This window comes from Nycticebus coucang, chromosome 18 (genome assembly GCF_027406575.1).
Source record: "Nycticebus coucang isolate mNycCou1 chromosome 18, mNycCou1.pri, whole genome shotgun sequence".
Taxonomy (NCBI): domain Eukaryota; kingdom Metazoa; phylum Chordata; class Mammalia; order Primates; family Lorisidae; genus Nycticebus; species Nycticebus coucang.
The window spans coordinates 56,728,739-56,744,672 of NC_069797.1; the positions used below are offsets into that span (position 1 = coordinate 56,728,739).

Sequence of the window (15,934 nt, forward strand, 5' to 3'; positions counted from 1 at the left end):
GGAAGATCTTTTGGCGGGAGTTTGTTTTTGTTTTTTATCTGCAACTGTTAGTGTTTCTGGGTTGTTGGTTGCTTCACTCCCACTCTGGGACAGATGAGATAAAAAGAAAATCCAGGGAACACGTCACAGTGTATGTCTACTTCATCTTTCTGGAAGTGGGCGTTCTCTACCTTACTTTTCTAATGTGTGAAAATAATTATTCATATAATCTAAATGTGCAATAACTGACCAATGTAACTTATGATATATGATGCAACCACTAAAACCATGGCCATGAGAAGTCTTAGTCTTAAGTTTTTATTAGAATTGTAAATGCTTAGATGACACAAATGAAAATAAAAGATTGCACAACCGTATGCATAGGTAAGCGTGGATATAACTACATGGAAAACCTAGTATAATAGAAAAAGAAGCGGAGGGATGTTCTCCACAGTATTGACAAGGGATGGTTAGTAGATGGAATTATGAGGGACTTTTCCCCCTTTAATGAGCCAAATTAAAAAAAGAGAACCTAGTACTTTTATAATTAAGAATGTAATAAAGATAATTATACCCCCTTTTCCTCTCAGAAAGATACATACAACTATCTCCTATGATATATGACATTTTTCATGAATTAGTTGATTTGTGCTGAGGAGTTAAACACATTTTTAGAGTGGGTTTATGCAAATTCAAACTATAGTCATCAAACGAATATTCTGTGAACAATAATAAGCCACGAAGCTGTACTTCCCATGCTGAAGGAATGAAACACTTTTTATTTGGGAAGCATTAAAGGGAAAATGCTTTACAGGCTCCCAGAACCCTGCAAATGAACTGGAAAGAGAGAAATGATAAAGCAGAAATAGACGGAGGATCCCCGGGATACACGAGAGCTTTCCAGACTTGTCTTTCCAGTTTGGATGTCTCTAGTTGAAGCCCCACCTCCTTTCTAGGACACTGGGCATTGATTCCTCCATTAGCTGTGCTGGTGTTAACATTCACGAACAGCAATTTTCCACCGTGCAAATTACATAGGCTGAGTGTGGCTCACACATGTGGCTTGATGTGCATGTTGTAGAACACGGGTTACAGGGAAGCCTGGGGAAAATCAATTTTAAACTAAATTGTAAACTAATTTTAACTAATTTTAAACTAAGCTAAACAAGAAACAACAAGCTAATAAAATGTCAAGATTTGCCCTACAGATTATGTTCTGAAGAAAACTCTTTGCAGGTTTGACTGAAGCCTATTTCATCTCTGGAATCAGAATTGTTACTTCACATCCGCTGCAACAGTGGCAGTTAAATAATAGCTTATATATTTTCTGTGTTGTGCAAATGTTATCTTAAGTGTCTTCAAGCTTTCCCTTTAGTGGAAAAAGGGGCAAAGGGAGGTGTTCAGCATGAAAGGTTGGACATGATGATTATTCTGCTTCAGAACTTTAGAGCGTTTTAGAACGTTTCTGTTGTGACATCCTTTGACTCAGCCACTCTTCATCTCTTTTAAGATGATCTTAACACATTAGGGAGGTTTGACCTTGGCCAGACCCTGGGGAAAGAGGATTCTCCTACATCAGCCTCTCTGTGATTCTGGGAGATTTCATGAGCAGCTATGGGACTTGCCTGCTGTCCTCGCTTTCCAGCAGCCCCCGGTATGTGTTGATCTCACCCTCCAGCCGGGCCTTGACGTCCAGCAGCACCTGGTACTCCTGGTTCTGCAGCTCCAGGTCACAGCGGATCTCGGCCAGTTGGTTCTCCACATTGTCAATCAGGCACTGGATCTGGGCCAGCTGGGAGCTGTACTGGGCCTTGGTTTCTGCCACCGTGCATTCCAGAGATTCTGACTGCAAGAAGAAAACAACGTCCAAAGGACCCTGTAGCACAGTCTCTGGGGCCAGATGGCCTGTTTTCAAGTCTTTGCTCTACCCTTTCAGCTGTGTGACTGTGGGAAAATTACTTAGCTTCTCTGAACCTCAGTTTTATTTTACATAAAGTGGGGAATGCAAGTACCTATCTCAGAGGAAGGTTGTGAAGATGAAATGAGAGTATGTGTAAATCACTTAGAACAATGCCTGAAAAAAATTTTAAAGGCTGTATACCACCTATGTCTACTGCGATCTGTTAAAGGCGGTGGAGGGGTGGGGTGGTGGGGTGTGGTGGGGGTGGGGCGCGGTGCGGGGGGAGGTGTCAAGGATAGTTTGTTTTCCCATGTCCCTGCCTCCCACTGGTTTGCAACTGTTAGGTTAAGAACTATCAGCATTTTAGAGGAAACATTGAGTTTGTGCTCCTGGTGAGGAGGTGAGGAGGAGTGGTGTAGTCTGGGTAAGAGAAGAGTCTCTGGGTACCAGAGGCTGGGGGGGTGGGTGGGGGCAGGAAGAGAGGTTGGTTGATGGGGGGAAACATACAGTTAGATGGAGGGAATTAGTTCTGATGTTTGGTAGCAGGGCAAACTGATTATAACTAACAACAATGTATTGTATATTTCAAAATATCTGTAAGAGACACCTTGAAGTGTTCCCAACACACAGGAATGATGAACAACCAAGGTGATGGCTGCCCTCAATACCCTGACTTGATCATTATACATTCTATACGCAGGAAAATATCACATGGACCTCATAAATAAGTATGAATATTGTGTATCAAGGAAAGCAAATATGTGTTTTGTTTTTTTAAAGAGAGGAGGCTTTGAGATTGAACTACCTGGATTCAGCTTCCACTTTTGCCTCTTGCAAAATTGCAGGTTACTTAATCTGAGTCTCAGTTCTTCACATCTGTGCAATGGGGTAAAGGTATCTACCCCAAAACCTGACTGTGAGGCTTAAGTCAGCATGGTGCCCCTCAGGAGATGAATGCTCAGCTATCTCATCCAGGTCCTCAGCACAGGACCTCAAGGAATGTGTAATCTAGAATCCATGGAATTCTTATTGGTTGAGTGATGTGGGGCGCAGTGAGGGGTCAAATTAAGTGCGGATCCTGGGAAACTTTAGGGTAGTTATTGGATAAAACGTTTGTTTTAAATATGATGGTGAGCCTGGAAAATTGGTCTGAATTAGAAGAGAAATAAAGCTCGTTGGAAGGCTTCCGTGCCTTTGGCTCTGAGCTCCCTCTCTCACTGTGCCCCAGGTTTTCCCTTTCTCCTTGTGTCTGGAGGGGATGGCAGGATCCTGCTGAAGCCCAGGAAGGAAGGTTAGATATCCTAGCAGGGCAATTGACCTAACTCTTCTGCTTTTGGGGGGTGCACGGCAGTACTGGGAAAGGCGAGAAATGGTAATCCTTGAATTACGGAAGAGGACGGAGCATCCCGGGGCCTGACTATCAGGGAACAGCTGAGACTGCCTTTGCCTTACGCACCAGGCTTTGCTGGGCCTGGAGCTCGATTTCCAGAGCGCTGGCTGTGCGTTTCAGTTCTAAGACCTCCGTCTGGCAGCCCTGCAGCTGCTCGGCGCTGGACAGCTGCTGCCGGTTCAGCTCTTCTATCTGCAACACAGGCCTCGTTAGAGAGTTCACACCAGGCAGAAGTCGGAAGCCTGACCTTTTACCGCTCCCCTGCCGACCTGAACAGCAAACCATGCTTCAGCGTCCCTGCGGTTGTTGGTGAGCACTGTTTCGTACTGACACCGCATCTCATCCAGGGCCCTGTTGAGGTCGATGGTGGGGGCAGTGTCCAGCTCTACGCTAAGTCGGTCACCAAGCTGTCCACGAAGTGAGTTGACCTCCTGAAAGTGGAAATGGAGTAAGAAAAGTCCCAGAGTGGTGGAAGGAAAAATCAATCTGATGGTCAATGGTGTCCCATTTCTGCTTTTTTGAAGCAGTGGCTAAGAGTGAGGGAATTGACTCAGATTGCCTGTGCTGAATCTCTCTTCACCACTTATAAGGGTCTCAGTTTCCCCATCTGCCAAATAGGCATAATAACTGTACCTTTCCCGGAAGTTTATAGTGAGATATAGAAGAGTTCATATAAGGAATTTCATCAGGAATTTATGAAAGTTCTCGCACACAGTGAAGTCCCATTAGATGTTAGTTGTTATCAGCAAGTGTTCAGAGCAAATGTGCTTTGCTACCCCATTTAGCTTCTCATTTTCCAGCTTCATAAATATTACATAACCAATCACTTCATATTATATGGCTTAGAAAAGTTTGTAAATGCACAATATTAAAAAAAAACACAAAACCTAGGGTGGCGCCTATAGCTCAAAGGAGTAGGGCGCCAGGCCCATATAACAGAGGTGGTGGGTTCAAACCCAGCCCGTGCCAAAAAAAAAAACTGATCCAAATACAGCATGAGCCTTTATTCCCTTTTTGAAATGGGCTTCACAATCAATGCTCATCAGCCCAAATTTTGTATCAGGTAGACTGAGTTAGGGGTGGCATAAAGCCTCCAGGGACAGCCATTTGTGGAGTCACTTCCTGCACAAAAGTAATGGCAGTCAAGAATTTTTTGGTTCCTTCATCAGGCACCGGCCAGGGGCTAGGTCACGTCTACATTCAGAGACAACCTGGGATGATCAGGCTGAACAGTAATAGTGTCCCATGTAGTTATATTCCCGCTTATAGAATGTCTGCCCAAGTTCAATGTATGTGCACCAATCAGCATCAGATCTGGATCAGTTTAACTTTCTTACTCTCCGGGTCCTTCAGCGCTGTCGCACCTTCCTCACCTCTTCATGGTTTTTCTTAAGGCAAAGGAGATCTTCCTGCAGAGACTCCACATGGGCCTCCAGATCGGATTTGCACAGAGTCAGGTCGTCCAGGATTCCGCGCAGGCTGCTGATGTCAGCCTCTAACAGCTGGCGAAGGGACAGCTCACTCTCGTACCTTTCATAGCAAAACACATGAAGCCCGTGTTTACCCTGCTGGATGCTGGGCAAAGTGCTGGGGCACACGGGTGATCAAGACACAGGCTCAAGGAGCCATCTGCTGTTTCTTTACATCCTAAATAAGGATAAATTCGAGCTTCTAGAACATTCTGAACTTTACAAATACTATATAGAGAAATTTGGGGGGTGAGAGAGAGAGATTGAGAGAGAGGCAATCAGACAACTATAACTTATTTTTAAATTAAAATGAAACTTACTTTGACCTAAAGTCATCGGTAGCCAGTTTGTAGTTGTCAAGCTGTACAGCAAGTCTGGAGTTCTCTGCCTTGGTGCACAAGATCTAGGGAGTAAGTTATGTGAGAAATGGTTCTTTGAGAGAAATCTAAATGTCTACTCAGTTAACAGCTATTCCTTTAGCTGTTGAATTCTTTGAAAGTCTTTGAACATCTTTATAAGAAAGAATAAAATCATTTTCAGACTGCTTTTCTTACTAACCATGTGAGGTCATGAAGGAAAAAAGCAGCGTCAATTTAGAAACAAAATAGAGAAATGTTCAGCTTTTTAATGGGCAAAGATATCTTGCAATATTCCTTGGCAATTGAACACCATTAACGTTTTCTCTGTAAGTAGCTTGTATTGTGACTATATCCCCATCTGTAATCACAGAAATTCATCAAGAAAAAAAGAAAATGATTACTAGGTGAAATTGTAAGCTTAAAAAATGATGTTTCAAAATGTTTGTGAAAACTAGTATGAACTTCAGTGTGAAGTGATTTTAACTATGATACAGTTCCCCCCCAGTCTATAGGTAATAAAGTTAAAATCTATAGGTAATAAAGTTAAAATCTACAGGTATGTAAGTTTGTCAGGGCAGTTCTGGGACTGGTGCTGAGGTTTCCTGACTACCAGTCCAGTGCCTTCTCCTCTGTATCACATCAGCACTTAGAATTTTGACTTCCCTTGATTTCCTTCCATAAAATAGCCTTGTTTAGGGTAAAGAGAAGGCAGATCACGGAGATTGGGAAGGTCGAGCTTTAGAGTAATGGGACACCAAACCTTTTGTTGGAGGTCTTCGATGGTGTTGAAGTAACACTGGTAGTCAAGGCACGCCAGTGGGGTCTCCTGCTCACGTTGCTCTCGGATCCTGCCCTCCAGCTCTGCGTTGGTCTGCTCCAGGCTGCGCACCTTGTCCAGGTAGCTGGCGAGTCTGTCATTCAGGAACTGCATGGTCTCCTTCTCATTGCTCGTGAACACCCCATCCTCACACCAGGCACAGGCCCCCACCGAGCACGGGCTGTTACAGCTCCCGGCAAGGTAGCATGGTGCGAGGCAACCGGGCAGCAGGCGAGACCTGCCCAGGAAGCTGGGGGTCTGGCACCTGGAGGCAGCGCAGGCACTGGAGATGCAAGTGGTTTCCGTGGAACAGGTTGAAGCAGGTTCATGACCGGGAGCTCCAGCGCAAGGTGTAGGGGAGCAGTCCGAAGTCATCCTTGCAGAAGAGAGGGACAGAACCTGCCTGTGAAACTCCACTTGCCTTGACTCCAAAACTGTCCTTCCTTCCTGAGACTTTTATATAGAGTCCCCAGATGGGTATTTACAGACTGCACCGGATGTTTCCTTTATCGCTGTTGGTGCTGGTTCTCATACAAACATTTCATTAGAGTTGTTTATTTACTGAGGAAGAGTTTTATGCCTCATAAAAGAGGGATAACTTCAGGTTACTGAATAGTAACTTCTACCCTTTCCACATGCTAGTAAGATAGAATACTTATTCCACAAAATCACCCTAGAAACCATTGTCCTTTTGGTAGAATCAGAAAGGAAAGAGAAAATTTGGCCAATTATTAATTATAGATAGAACTTGTTACAAATAAGAAAAATAATCTTCCCATAGATTTTTGATTCGGTGTCTTGACTGACTGCTTGTATCTCTTTTTAAATTATGTTACGAGTCATTAAATGACATTTCTTTGTTTATGCCACATCCTAAAAATGGTCGGTGTGATTAGCAATTCTTTTTGTGATCTCAGAGCATGTGCTTAGGTGGGAAAACAGGGAGGCATGTGCTAGGTGTAAGGGCTGTGTGCATGCGTCACAGCTCCCAGTGGACAAATGAAAACGTCACTTTACAAATCTAATGGGAATAAGCTGTGCCCTGTGGGCCCAGATATAAACTGGTTACCACGACCTGGAGTTGTGATCTTTGATTTCTTGAAACTTGCCTTCTGCACGTTTCCTATGACTTATTTTTAGATCAGCTATACTATTTTTACCTGCATTTCTAATAAGAGTGAAATATAAATTCTAAGTTGTAATCTTTCAGTCTCTTGGGAAACTCTCATTGATTATACCTCAGAGGAGGGGCAAAGAAGCCACGTAAGTTTTTCTTCTGAGATCTGTTTTCTTTTGTTTATTTATAAATTTCATGAAAATTAAAAATACTGGAAGTAGGGAAATAAAAATCTATTGTTCCACATCTGCAATGCCATGGGGGTGGGGTGGGGTGGGCTCTCCCGTGCAGTACTGACAGGCAGGAACGTGAGATGTCCTTCTTTTGGATTCCCTCTTGAATTTTCTCTCCATCGTGAAGCATAACCTATTTCACTTTGCTTGGCTTTGATTGTGGTATATATTTTATTTCCAAAGATGCACTGAGAAAATTACCTCTATAATCTTTAAGACTCTTCTAGGGGGGGAAAAAAACCCATTTATCTGTCAAAGTTAAAAGTTTTATGATCTAGAATAAACTTATTTTTTTCTCCCTAACTCTGAGCACTGCTTTCTAGATAGTGGGTAATAGAAACAAAACCAAACCAGAAGAACATCTATCATTGATTAAAATAATGTCTTCTGACTTATTATTCACTGGACAGAATGGGTTGAATGTTGTGATTCTCTTTACTTTTCAACATTTACGCTCATTTGTGCTAGAAGTTCCAAGAACACCTCCTGGTCTATTGATGTTGACCTGCAAGAGACGTGAGTTCAAGGATTTGGAAACACATTTGAACAACCCCAAATCTCTGAAAGAAAATTATGGTTTTACAGGAACCTAATGACTCAAAAGGAAAATATCTTTGAAGTGAACCCATGTCCCTCAGAGGTTCCAGTTCATTAAAAAGCAGGAATGTAACCGCAGATTAAATAAGAAATGCTTGCTTTTGTGTGGAGCTAATTTCTGATTGTAAAATGTTGGTTTTTGGTTATTGTAACATACAGAAGTTGGGGCTAATCATGTAGTGCTGTATAATGATCTATAGCTGCAATGCCGATCTCAGAAGATGGAAATGGCCCAGAATTTACTCTCTACCATCTCATCCTCAGAAGAAAAGAACGTTGTGAACAGGTACCATGAAAGGTCATAAAAAGATAGGGTTGTTTTATTTGACAATGATAGAGTCATTTAATATGCTCTTATCTCAGCACATGTACCGAATGCCGTTTTTTTCTACAATACCAGCCTTCTTTTTGTTAATCTTCACTTAATGATACCAAACATCCCACCTTGGCAAATCGGGTGCCAATTTATTTTCCTAAGCTCATTTTTGGATCTTCTCTCACAAACCCCAGCTCAGCTGTCCTCTAAGCTTTGTAGGTACTGTTTCCTTGGCCCACTGCTCTATTACCATCATTTTCCTGGCTGAATTTGCATGTTAGGGCTCAGCTGAAAGGTCGCTCCACTGCCTCATGTTGAGGTGGGGCTATTCCCAAGCATTTTGCACATATGTCCCCTATAGCAGTTATCACATTGCTTTCAAAAATTGTATGCATTTTTGTGTTTCTTGATTTTTTTAAATAATGTTCCTTTTAAGATAAGTATATTTTATTTATCTTCTTGACCTCAGCACATTGGGTATAATGTAGTAGGCCCTTTGTATTTGCTTAAAAATATATCTGCTTGGCTTCACAGATGCTTCTGTTTTAATATGTGATTCTTTATGAAAAAAATTAACACAGTAGGACAAGGAAAACTTGGAAAAGACAAAGAACACTTATCCTAGTAGCCATGACAGTTTCTGCAAACGCTTTGGTGTTGTACCCATTGCAACCTGTAAGAAAAACTCGGACCTCACTTCAGGTATAAATCAGATGGTGATTTATTACACCTGTGCAGGGGACCACTGCCCTAAAGGGCAGGCAGCCCTGAAGTGAGGAGCAGGCTGATTTTTAGATCATTTTTGTGCTGCGTGGCAAGCAAGCTAGCTAGCACAGAAGCAGAATGTGATGGTTAGCTCAGGGCAGGGTTACAGTGTGGTGTTGGCATGGGGACAGCTTGGGAAACTTAGCTTGAGTAAGCTTTCACCATTGTTTTACCAGCGGCTAGGAGTTTTTGGGAACTCAGGGAACTTCCTTATTCTATTTTGAAAACTGTTCACGGATTCTGACGGGGGTGGGGTGGTGGTGGTGGTGGTTTGAGATGTGCGGGGACTCAGGCTGAGACAGGGGCCTTTAGGGGTCTTTTGCTGGGTTGATTATTACATTGGGTCTTAGTTTGTTCTCACTATAATGTGGGAAAAATAATGTTTCTGCCCAACCGTATAGAGTTATTAAGTGATAAGCCCTGCGAATGCCTTTCACTTCATAAGTAGCAAAATGTCATGCCAATGTAAGGCCTCCATTTGATGAATCTTGGTCCCCAATGAGTCTACAATTGTCAAAAATACATGTTCTTTCCCTTACTCTACATTTGTTCAATTCAGATAAAATTTACTTATGGTAAAATTCGGTTTTGATAAATGCATGCAACTATGTCACCATCACCCCAGACAAGATAATGAAAATTTTCATCACACCAGAAGTTTCCCTGGGCCCCTTTTTACAGAGTCTCCACTTTCCCCAGGTAAATACCTGAATTGTACTGTTTCGATTAGCATAGATTGTTTTTCTCTATTCTTGAATTTTATGAATAAAACCCTGCATATTTTTGTGTCTGGTTTCTTCTGCTTAGCACTGTGTTTTTAAATTCATTCATATCATTTGCATCAGTAGCAAATTCTTGTTTTTATTTGTAGAGGAATGTTTTATTGTATGACTCTACCACGATTAGTCTATTTTCATTCGGACGAACACTTAGGTTATTCCTTGTTTGAGGTTATTGAAGAACACATCCATAGACACTCCAGTACCCAGATTTTTGTGGATATATGTTTTCATTTATCTTGGATCCATACCCAGGAGTAGAAGTGTTGAGGCATAGGCTAGGTATATACAGTATTTCTTTTTGTAAGAAATAACACGAGTTACCATCTTCCCCAATATTTCGTGTTGTCAGCCATTTTAATTTTAGACATTGTCAGTGTCATAATGTGTTGTCTTAAGGTTAATGTATATTTTTCTGATGTCTAATTATATTGAGGAGCTTTTCATGCATCTGACTGTCTTTTTTGTTTTTGTTTTTGTGGTTTTTAGCCGGGGCTGGGTTTGAACCTGCCACCTCCGGCATATGCCCTACTCCTTGAGCCACAGGCACTGCCTGCACCTAACTGTCCATTTGGATATCTTCTCCAGTGAGGCAACTATTTAAGTATTTTGCTTATTTTTCATGACTTATCTTTTTCTTACTGACTTTTGGAAATTATTTTTATATTTTGGGTATGAGTTCTTTGTCAGATATATGTATTTTAAATATTTTTGAAATATCTTTTTCTCTGCCAGTGACTTACCTTTTTATTTTCCTAATCATGCCTTTTCATGGGCATAGAATTTTATATTTATAAAGTCCTATTTCTCATTTCTCTTTGTGTGTCCTAAGAAATAACTGGGTGCCTCAAAGTGATTTCTCGGTTTACAGTTTACTATCTTAATTATTTTTATAGAAGCTTTATAATTTTCGCTTTTATATTTAGGTCTTAAAATCATCTTAATTAGTTTTTGGCAAATGATGTGAAATAGAGTCATATTTCATTTTATTCCAGTCACTTGATCTGGCATCATTGAAAAGATTTATCCTTGTGGCTCAAAAAGAAATGTTCATAAAAAATCTATTCACTTTCTTGCTTTATTTCATTGACTTGGATCTTTAATAAAATATTGAATAGTGTTGGGAGCAAGCACCTTTGCCCTGTACCTCAGGAGAAAAGTATTTGCTATTTCACCATTAAGTATATTGTTGGCTGTAATATCTTTCCCAGATATTATTAGATCTGTTATTAGTTTGCTGAAACTTTTTTTTTTTTTTTTTTTTGTAGAGACAGAGTCTCACTGTACTGCCCTCAGGTAGAGTGCCGTGGCGTCACACGCTCACAGCAACCTCTAACTCTTGGGCTTCCGCTATTCTCTTGCCTCAGCCTCCCGAGCAGCTGGGACTACAGGCGCCCGCCACAACGCCCGGCTATTTTTTTGTTGCAGTTTTGGCCGGGGCTGGGTTTGAACCCGCCACCCTCGGCATATGGGGCCGGCGCCCTACTCACTGAGCCACAGGTGCCGCCCTAGTTTGCTGAAACTTTTATCATGAGTGTGGGTGTTACATTTTGTCAGATGCTCCTTTGTATCTATTTAGGTGATTGTATTATTTCTCTTCTATTTAGTTAATATGTGTTCTGTTCAGGTGAAGCCATGTCTGGAATCATCCCTGAAGTGATGGGATAACTCCCAAAAGGGACTGCCCAAAATGTCCTGAGATGGGGCCAGTTGGAATTAAAAAAAAAAAAACAAAAAAAAAAACAGGAGAAGAAGCACTAAACACCAGGGTGATCAGTTCAAAGCATTTTGATTTTACTAGGGGAAATTACAGAGAGCTTCAGGGTACTACTCATGACAAACTGAAATGTTTTGCCCAGATATGTTCAAAATGTTCAAAAGAATTTATATGAGGCCTCAAGGAATTTGGCTCAGGGTTGAGGCTAGTTTCTGTTTAGCAACATGTTTGATTTTCAATGTTTTGTGCAATAACCTAAACAACTTTATCAGTGCCTGGGAATGTTCAAGGCCCAGCTTGGGTTCAAGCCTACAAGGGCAACAGCAGCTGGCCAGGTCACAGAGTGGTCGAGGCATTTGGCTTCTCAAACAGAGCAAAGAAGGAAAGGCATTAGGATATGGGTCAATCATGTGAAATCTTACCTGAATAGAGGTCGTATATCCTGTTTTTCTTTGCGGTCTTGTGTTTGATGTGTATTTCTTTCCTTTGCGATATTCTCCTGACCTTTATTATTCAGCAGTTTGACTATGATACTACGCACGTCTAGGTGTGGTGTGTGCATATGGGTGTGTTCATGTGTGTGTGTTTAAGTTGCATTTATCCTCCTTAGAATTTCTTTTTTTTTTATTTTTTTTATTTTTTTTTTATTGTTGGGGATTCATTGAGGGTACAATAAGCCAGGTTACACTGATTGCAATTGTTAGGTAAGGTCCCTCTTGCAATCATGTCTTGCCCCCATAAAGTGTGACACACTCCAAGGCCCCACCCACCTCTCTCCTTCCCTCTTTCTGTTTCCCCACATAATCATAATTGTCATTAATTGTCCTCATATCAAATTGAGTACATAGGATTCATGCTTCTCCATTCTTGTGATGCTTTACAAAGAATAATGTCTTCCACGTCCATCCAGGTTAATGCGAAGGATGTAAAGTCTCCATTTTTTTTTTTTTTTTTTTTTATTGTTGGGGATTCATTGAGGGTACAATAAGCCAGTTACACTGATTGCAATTGCTAGGTAAAGTCCCTCTTGCAATCATGTCCTGCCCCCATAAAGTGTGACACACACTAAGGCCCCACCCCACTCCCTCCCTCTCTCTTTCTGCTTCCCCCCCCATAACCTTAATTGTCATTAATTGTCCTCATATCAAGATTGAGTACATAGGATTCATGCTTCTCCATTCTTGTGATGCTTTACTAAGAATAATGTCTTCCACGTCCATCCAGGTTAATACGAAGGATGTAAAGTCTCCATTTTTTTTAATGGCTGAATAGTATTCCATGGTATACATATACCACAGCTTGTTAATCCATTCCTGGGTTGGTGGGCATTTAGGCTGTTTCCACATTTTGGCGATTGTAAATTGAGCTGCAATAAACAGTCTAGTACAAGTGTCCTTATGATAAAAGGATTTTTTTCCTTCTGGGTAGATGCCCAGTAATGGGATTGCAGGATCGAATGGGAGGTCTAGGTTGAGTGCTTTGAGGTTTCTCCATACTTCCTTCCAGAAAGGTTGTACTAGTTTGCAGTCCCACCAGCAGTGTAAAAGTGTTCCCTTCTCTCCACATCCACGCCAGCATCTGCAGTTTTGAGATTTTGTGATGTGGGCCATTCTCTCTGGGGTTAGATGATATCTCAGGGATGTTTTGATTTGCATTTCTCTAATATATAGAGATGATGAACATTTTTTCATGTGTTTGTTAGCCATTCGTCTGTCGTCTTTAGAGAAAGTTCTATTCATGTCTCTTGCCCATTGATATAAGGGATTGTTGGCTTTTTTCATGTGGATTAATTTGAGTTCTCTATAGATCCTGGTTATCAAGCTTTTGTCTGATTGAAAATATGCAAATATCCTTTCCCATTGTGTGGGTTGTCTCTTTGCTTTGGTTATCGTCACCTTAGCTGTACAGAAGCTTTTCAGTTTAATGAAGTCCCATTTGTTTATTTTTGTTGTTGTTGCAATTGCCATGGCAGTCTTCTTCATGAAGTCTTTCCCCAGGCCAATATCTTCCAGTGTTTTGCCTATGCTTTCTTGGAGGATTTTTATTGTTTCATGCCTTAAGTTTAAGTCCTTTATCCATCTTGAATCGATTTTTGTGAGTGGGGAAAGGTGTGGGTCCAGTTTCAGTCTTTTACATGTAGACATCCAGTTCTCCCAACACCATTTATTGAATAGGGAGTCTTTCCCCCAAGGTATGTTCCTGTTTGGTTTATCAAAGATTAGGTGGTTGTAAAATGTTTGTTTCATTTCTTGGTTTTCAATTCGATTCCAAGTGTCTATGTCTCTGTTTTTGTGCCAGTACCATGCTGTCTTGACAACTATGGCTTTGTAGTACAGACTAAAATCTGGTATGCTGATGCCCCCAGCTTTATTTCTGTTACAGAGAACTGCCTTAGCTATACGGGGTTTTTTCCAGTTCCATACAAAACGCAGAATCATTTTTTCCAAATCTTGAAAGTACAATGTTGGTATTTTGATAGGAATGGCATTGAATAGGTAGATTGCTTTGGGAAGTATAGACATTTTAACAATGTTGATTCTTCCCATCCATGAGCATGGTATGTTCTTCCATTTGTTAATATCCTCTGCTATTTCCTTTCTGAGGATTTCATAGTTTTCTTTATAGAGGTCCTTCACCTCCTTCGTTAGGTATATTCCTAGGTATTTCATTTTCTTTGAGACTATGGTGAAGGGAGTTGTGTCCTTAATTAGCTTCTCATCTTGACTGTTATTGGTGTACACAAAGGCTACTGACTTGTGGACATTGATTTTATATCCTGAAACATTACTGTATTTTTTGATGACTTCTAGGAGTCTTGTGGTTGAGTCTTTGGGGTTCTCTAAGTATAAGATCATGTCGTCAGCAAAGAGGGAGAGTTTGACCTCCTCTGCTCCCATTTGGATTCCCTTTATTTCCTTGTCTTGCCTAATTGTATTGGCTAGAACTTCCAGCACTACGTTGAATAGTAAAGGTGACAGAGGACAACCTTGTCTGGTTCCAGTTCTAAGAGGAAAAGCTTTCAGTTTTACTCCATTCAGTAAAATATTGGCTGTGGGTTTGTCATAGATAGCTTCAATCAGTTTTAGAAATGTGCCACCTATGCCTATACTCTTCAGTGTTCTAATTAGAAAAGGATGCTGGATTTTATCAAATGCTTTTTCTGCATCTATTGAGAGGATCATGTGATCTTTATTTTTGCCTCTGTTAATATGGTGGATAACGTTTATAGACTTGCGTATGTTAAACCAGCCTTGCATCCCTGGGATGAAGCCTACTTGATCATGATGAATGACTTTTTTGATGATAAGCTGTAATCTATTGGCTAGGATTTTGTTGAGAATTTTTGCGTCTATGTTCATGAGTGAGATTGGTCTGAAATTCTCCTTTTTGTTTGGGTCTTTTCCTGGTTTTGGTATCAGGGTGATGTTTGCTTCATAGAATGTGTTGGGGAAGATTCCTTCTTCCTCAATTTTCTGGAATAATTTCTGCAGTACAGGAATAAGCTCTTCCTTGAAGGTTTGATAGAATTCTGGAGTGAAGCCATCTGGACCAGGGCATTTTTTGGTTGGAAGCTTTTTTATTGTTTCTTTGATCTCAGTGCTTGAAATTGGTCTGTTCAGGAGCTCTATTTCTTCCTTGCTGAGTCTAGGGAGAGGGTGTGATTCCAAATATTGATCCATTTCTTTCACATTGTCAAATTTCTGGGCATAGAGTTTCTGGTAGTATTCAGAGATGATCTCTTGTATCTCTGTGGGATCAGTTGTTATTTCCCCTTTATCATTTCTGATTGAGTTTACTAGAGATTTTACTTTTCTATTCCTCGTTAGTCTGGCCAATGGTTTATCTATTTTATTTATTTTTTCAAAAAACCAACTCCTTGTTTCATTAATTTTCTGAATGATTCTTTTGTTTTCAATTTCATTGATCTCTGATTTGATTTTGGATATTTCTTTTCTTCTACTGAGTTTAGGCTTAGATTGTTCTTCTTTTTCCAATTCCATAAGATCTCTTGTGAGATTGTTGATGTGCTCTCTTTCTGTTTTTCGAATGTAGGCATCTAAAGCGATGAATTTTCCTCTCAAAACTGCTTTTGCATTATCCCACAGGTTTTGGTAGCTTGTGTCTTCATTGTTGTTATGCTCAAGGAAGGTAATGATTTCCTGTTTTATTTCTTCCTTCACCCATCTGTTATTCAACAGAAGATTGTTTAATTTCCATGCCTTTGGGTGGGGTTGAGCATTTTTTTTAGAGTTGAGTTCCACCTTTAGTGCCTTATGGTCTGAGAAGATACAAGGTAAAATTTCAATTCTTTTGATTCTGTTGATATTTGTTTTGTGTCCCAGGATATGATCAATTTTGGAGAATGTTCCATGGGGTGATGAGAAGAATGTATATTCTTTATCTTTGGGATGGAGTGTTCTATATGCGTCTATCAAGCACAGTTGTTCTAGGGTATCATTTAAGTCTCTTATATCCTTGTTTAATTTCTGTTTAGA

General features: G+C 40.6%; 1 protein-coding gene across 1 annotated transcript; it reads right to left on the reverse strand.

Moving 5' to 3' along the window:
* Positions 1-980: 980 nt before the first annotated feature.
* Positions 981-6,343, reverse strand: KRT40 (keratin 40). Its single transcript, XM_053570758.1, has 7 exons — positions 5,858-6,343; positions 5,059-5,141; positions 4,643-4,799; positions 3,539-3,700; positions 3,336-3,461; positions 1,605-1,825; positions 981-1,080 (listed from the first exon to the last, which is right to left on the reverse strand). Exons 1-7 carry the CDS (start codon positions 6,287-6,289, stop codon positions 981-983), a joined length of 1,281 nt encoding a protein of 426 aa, XP_053426733.1. The 5' UTR covers positions 6,290-6,343.
* Between the last annotated feature and the right edge of the window lie 9,591 nt (positions 6,344-15,934).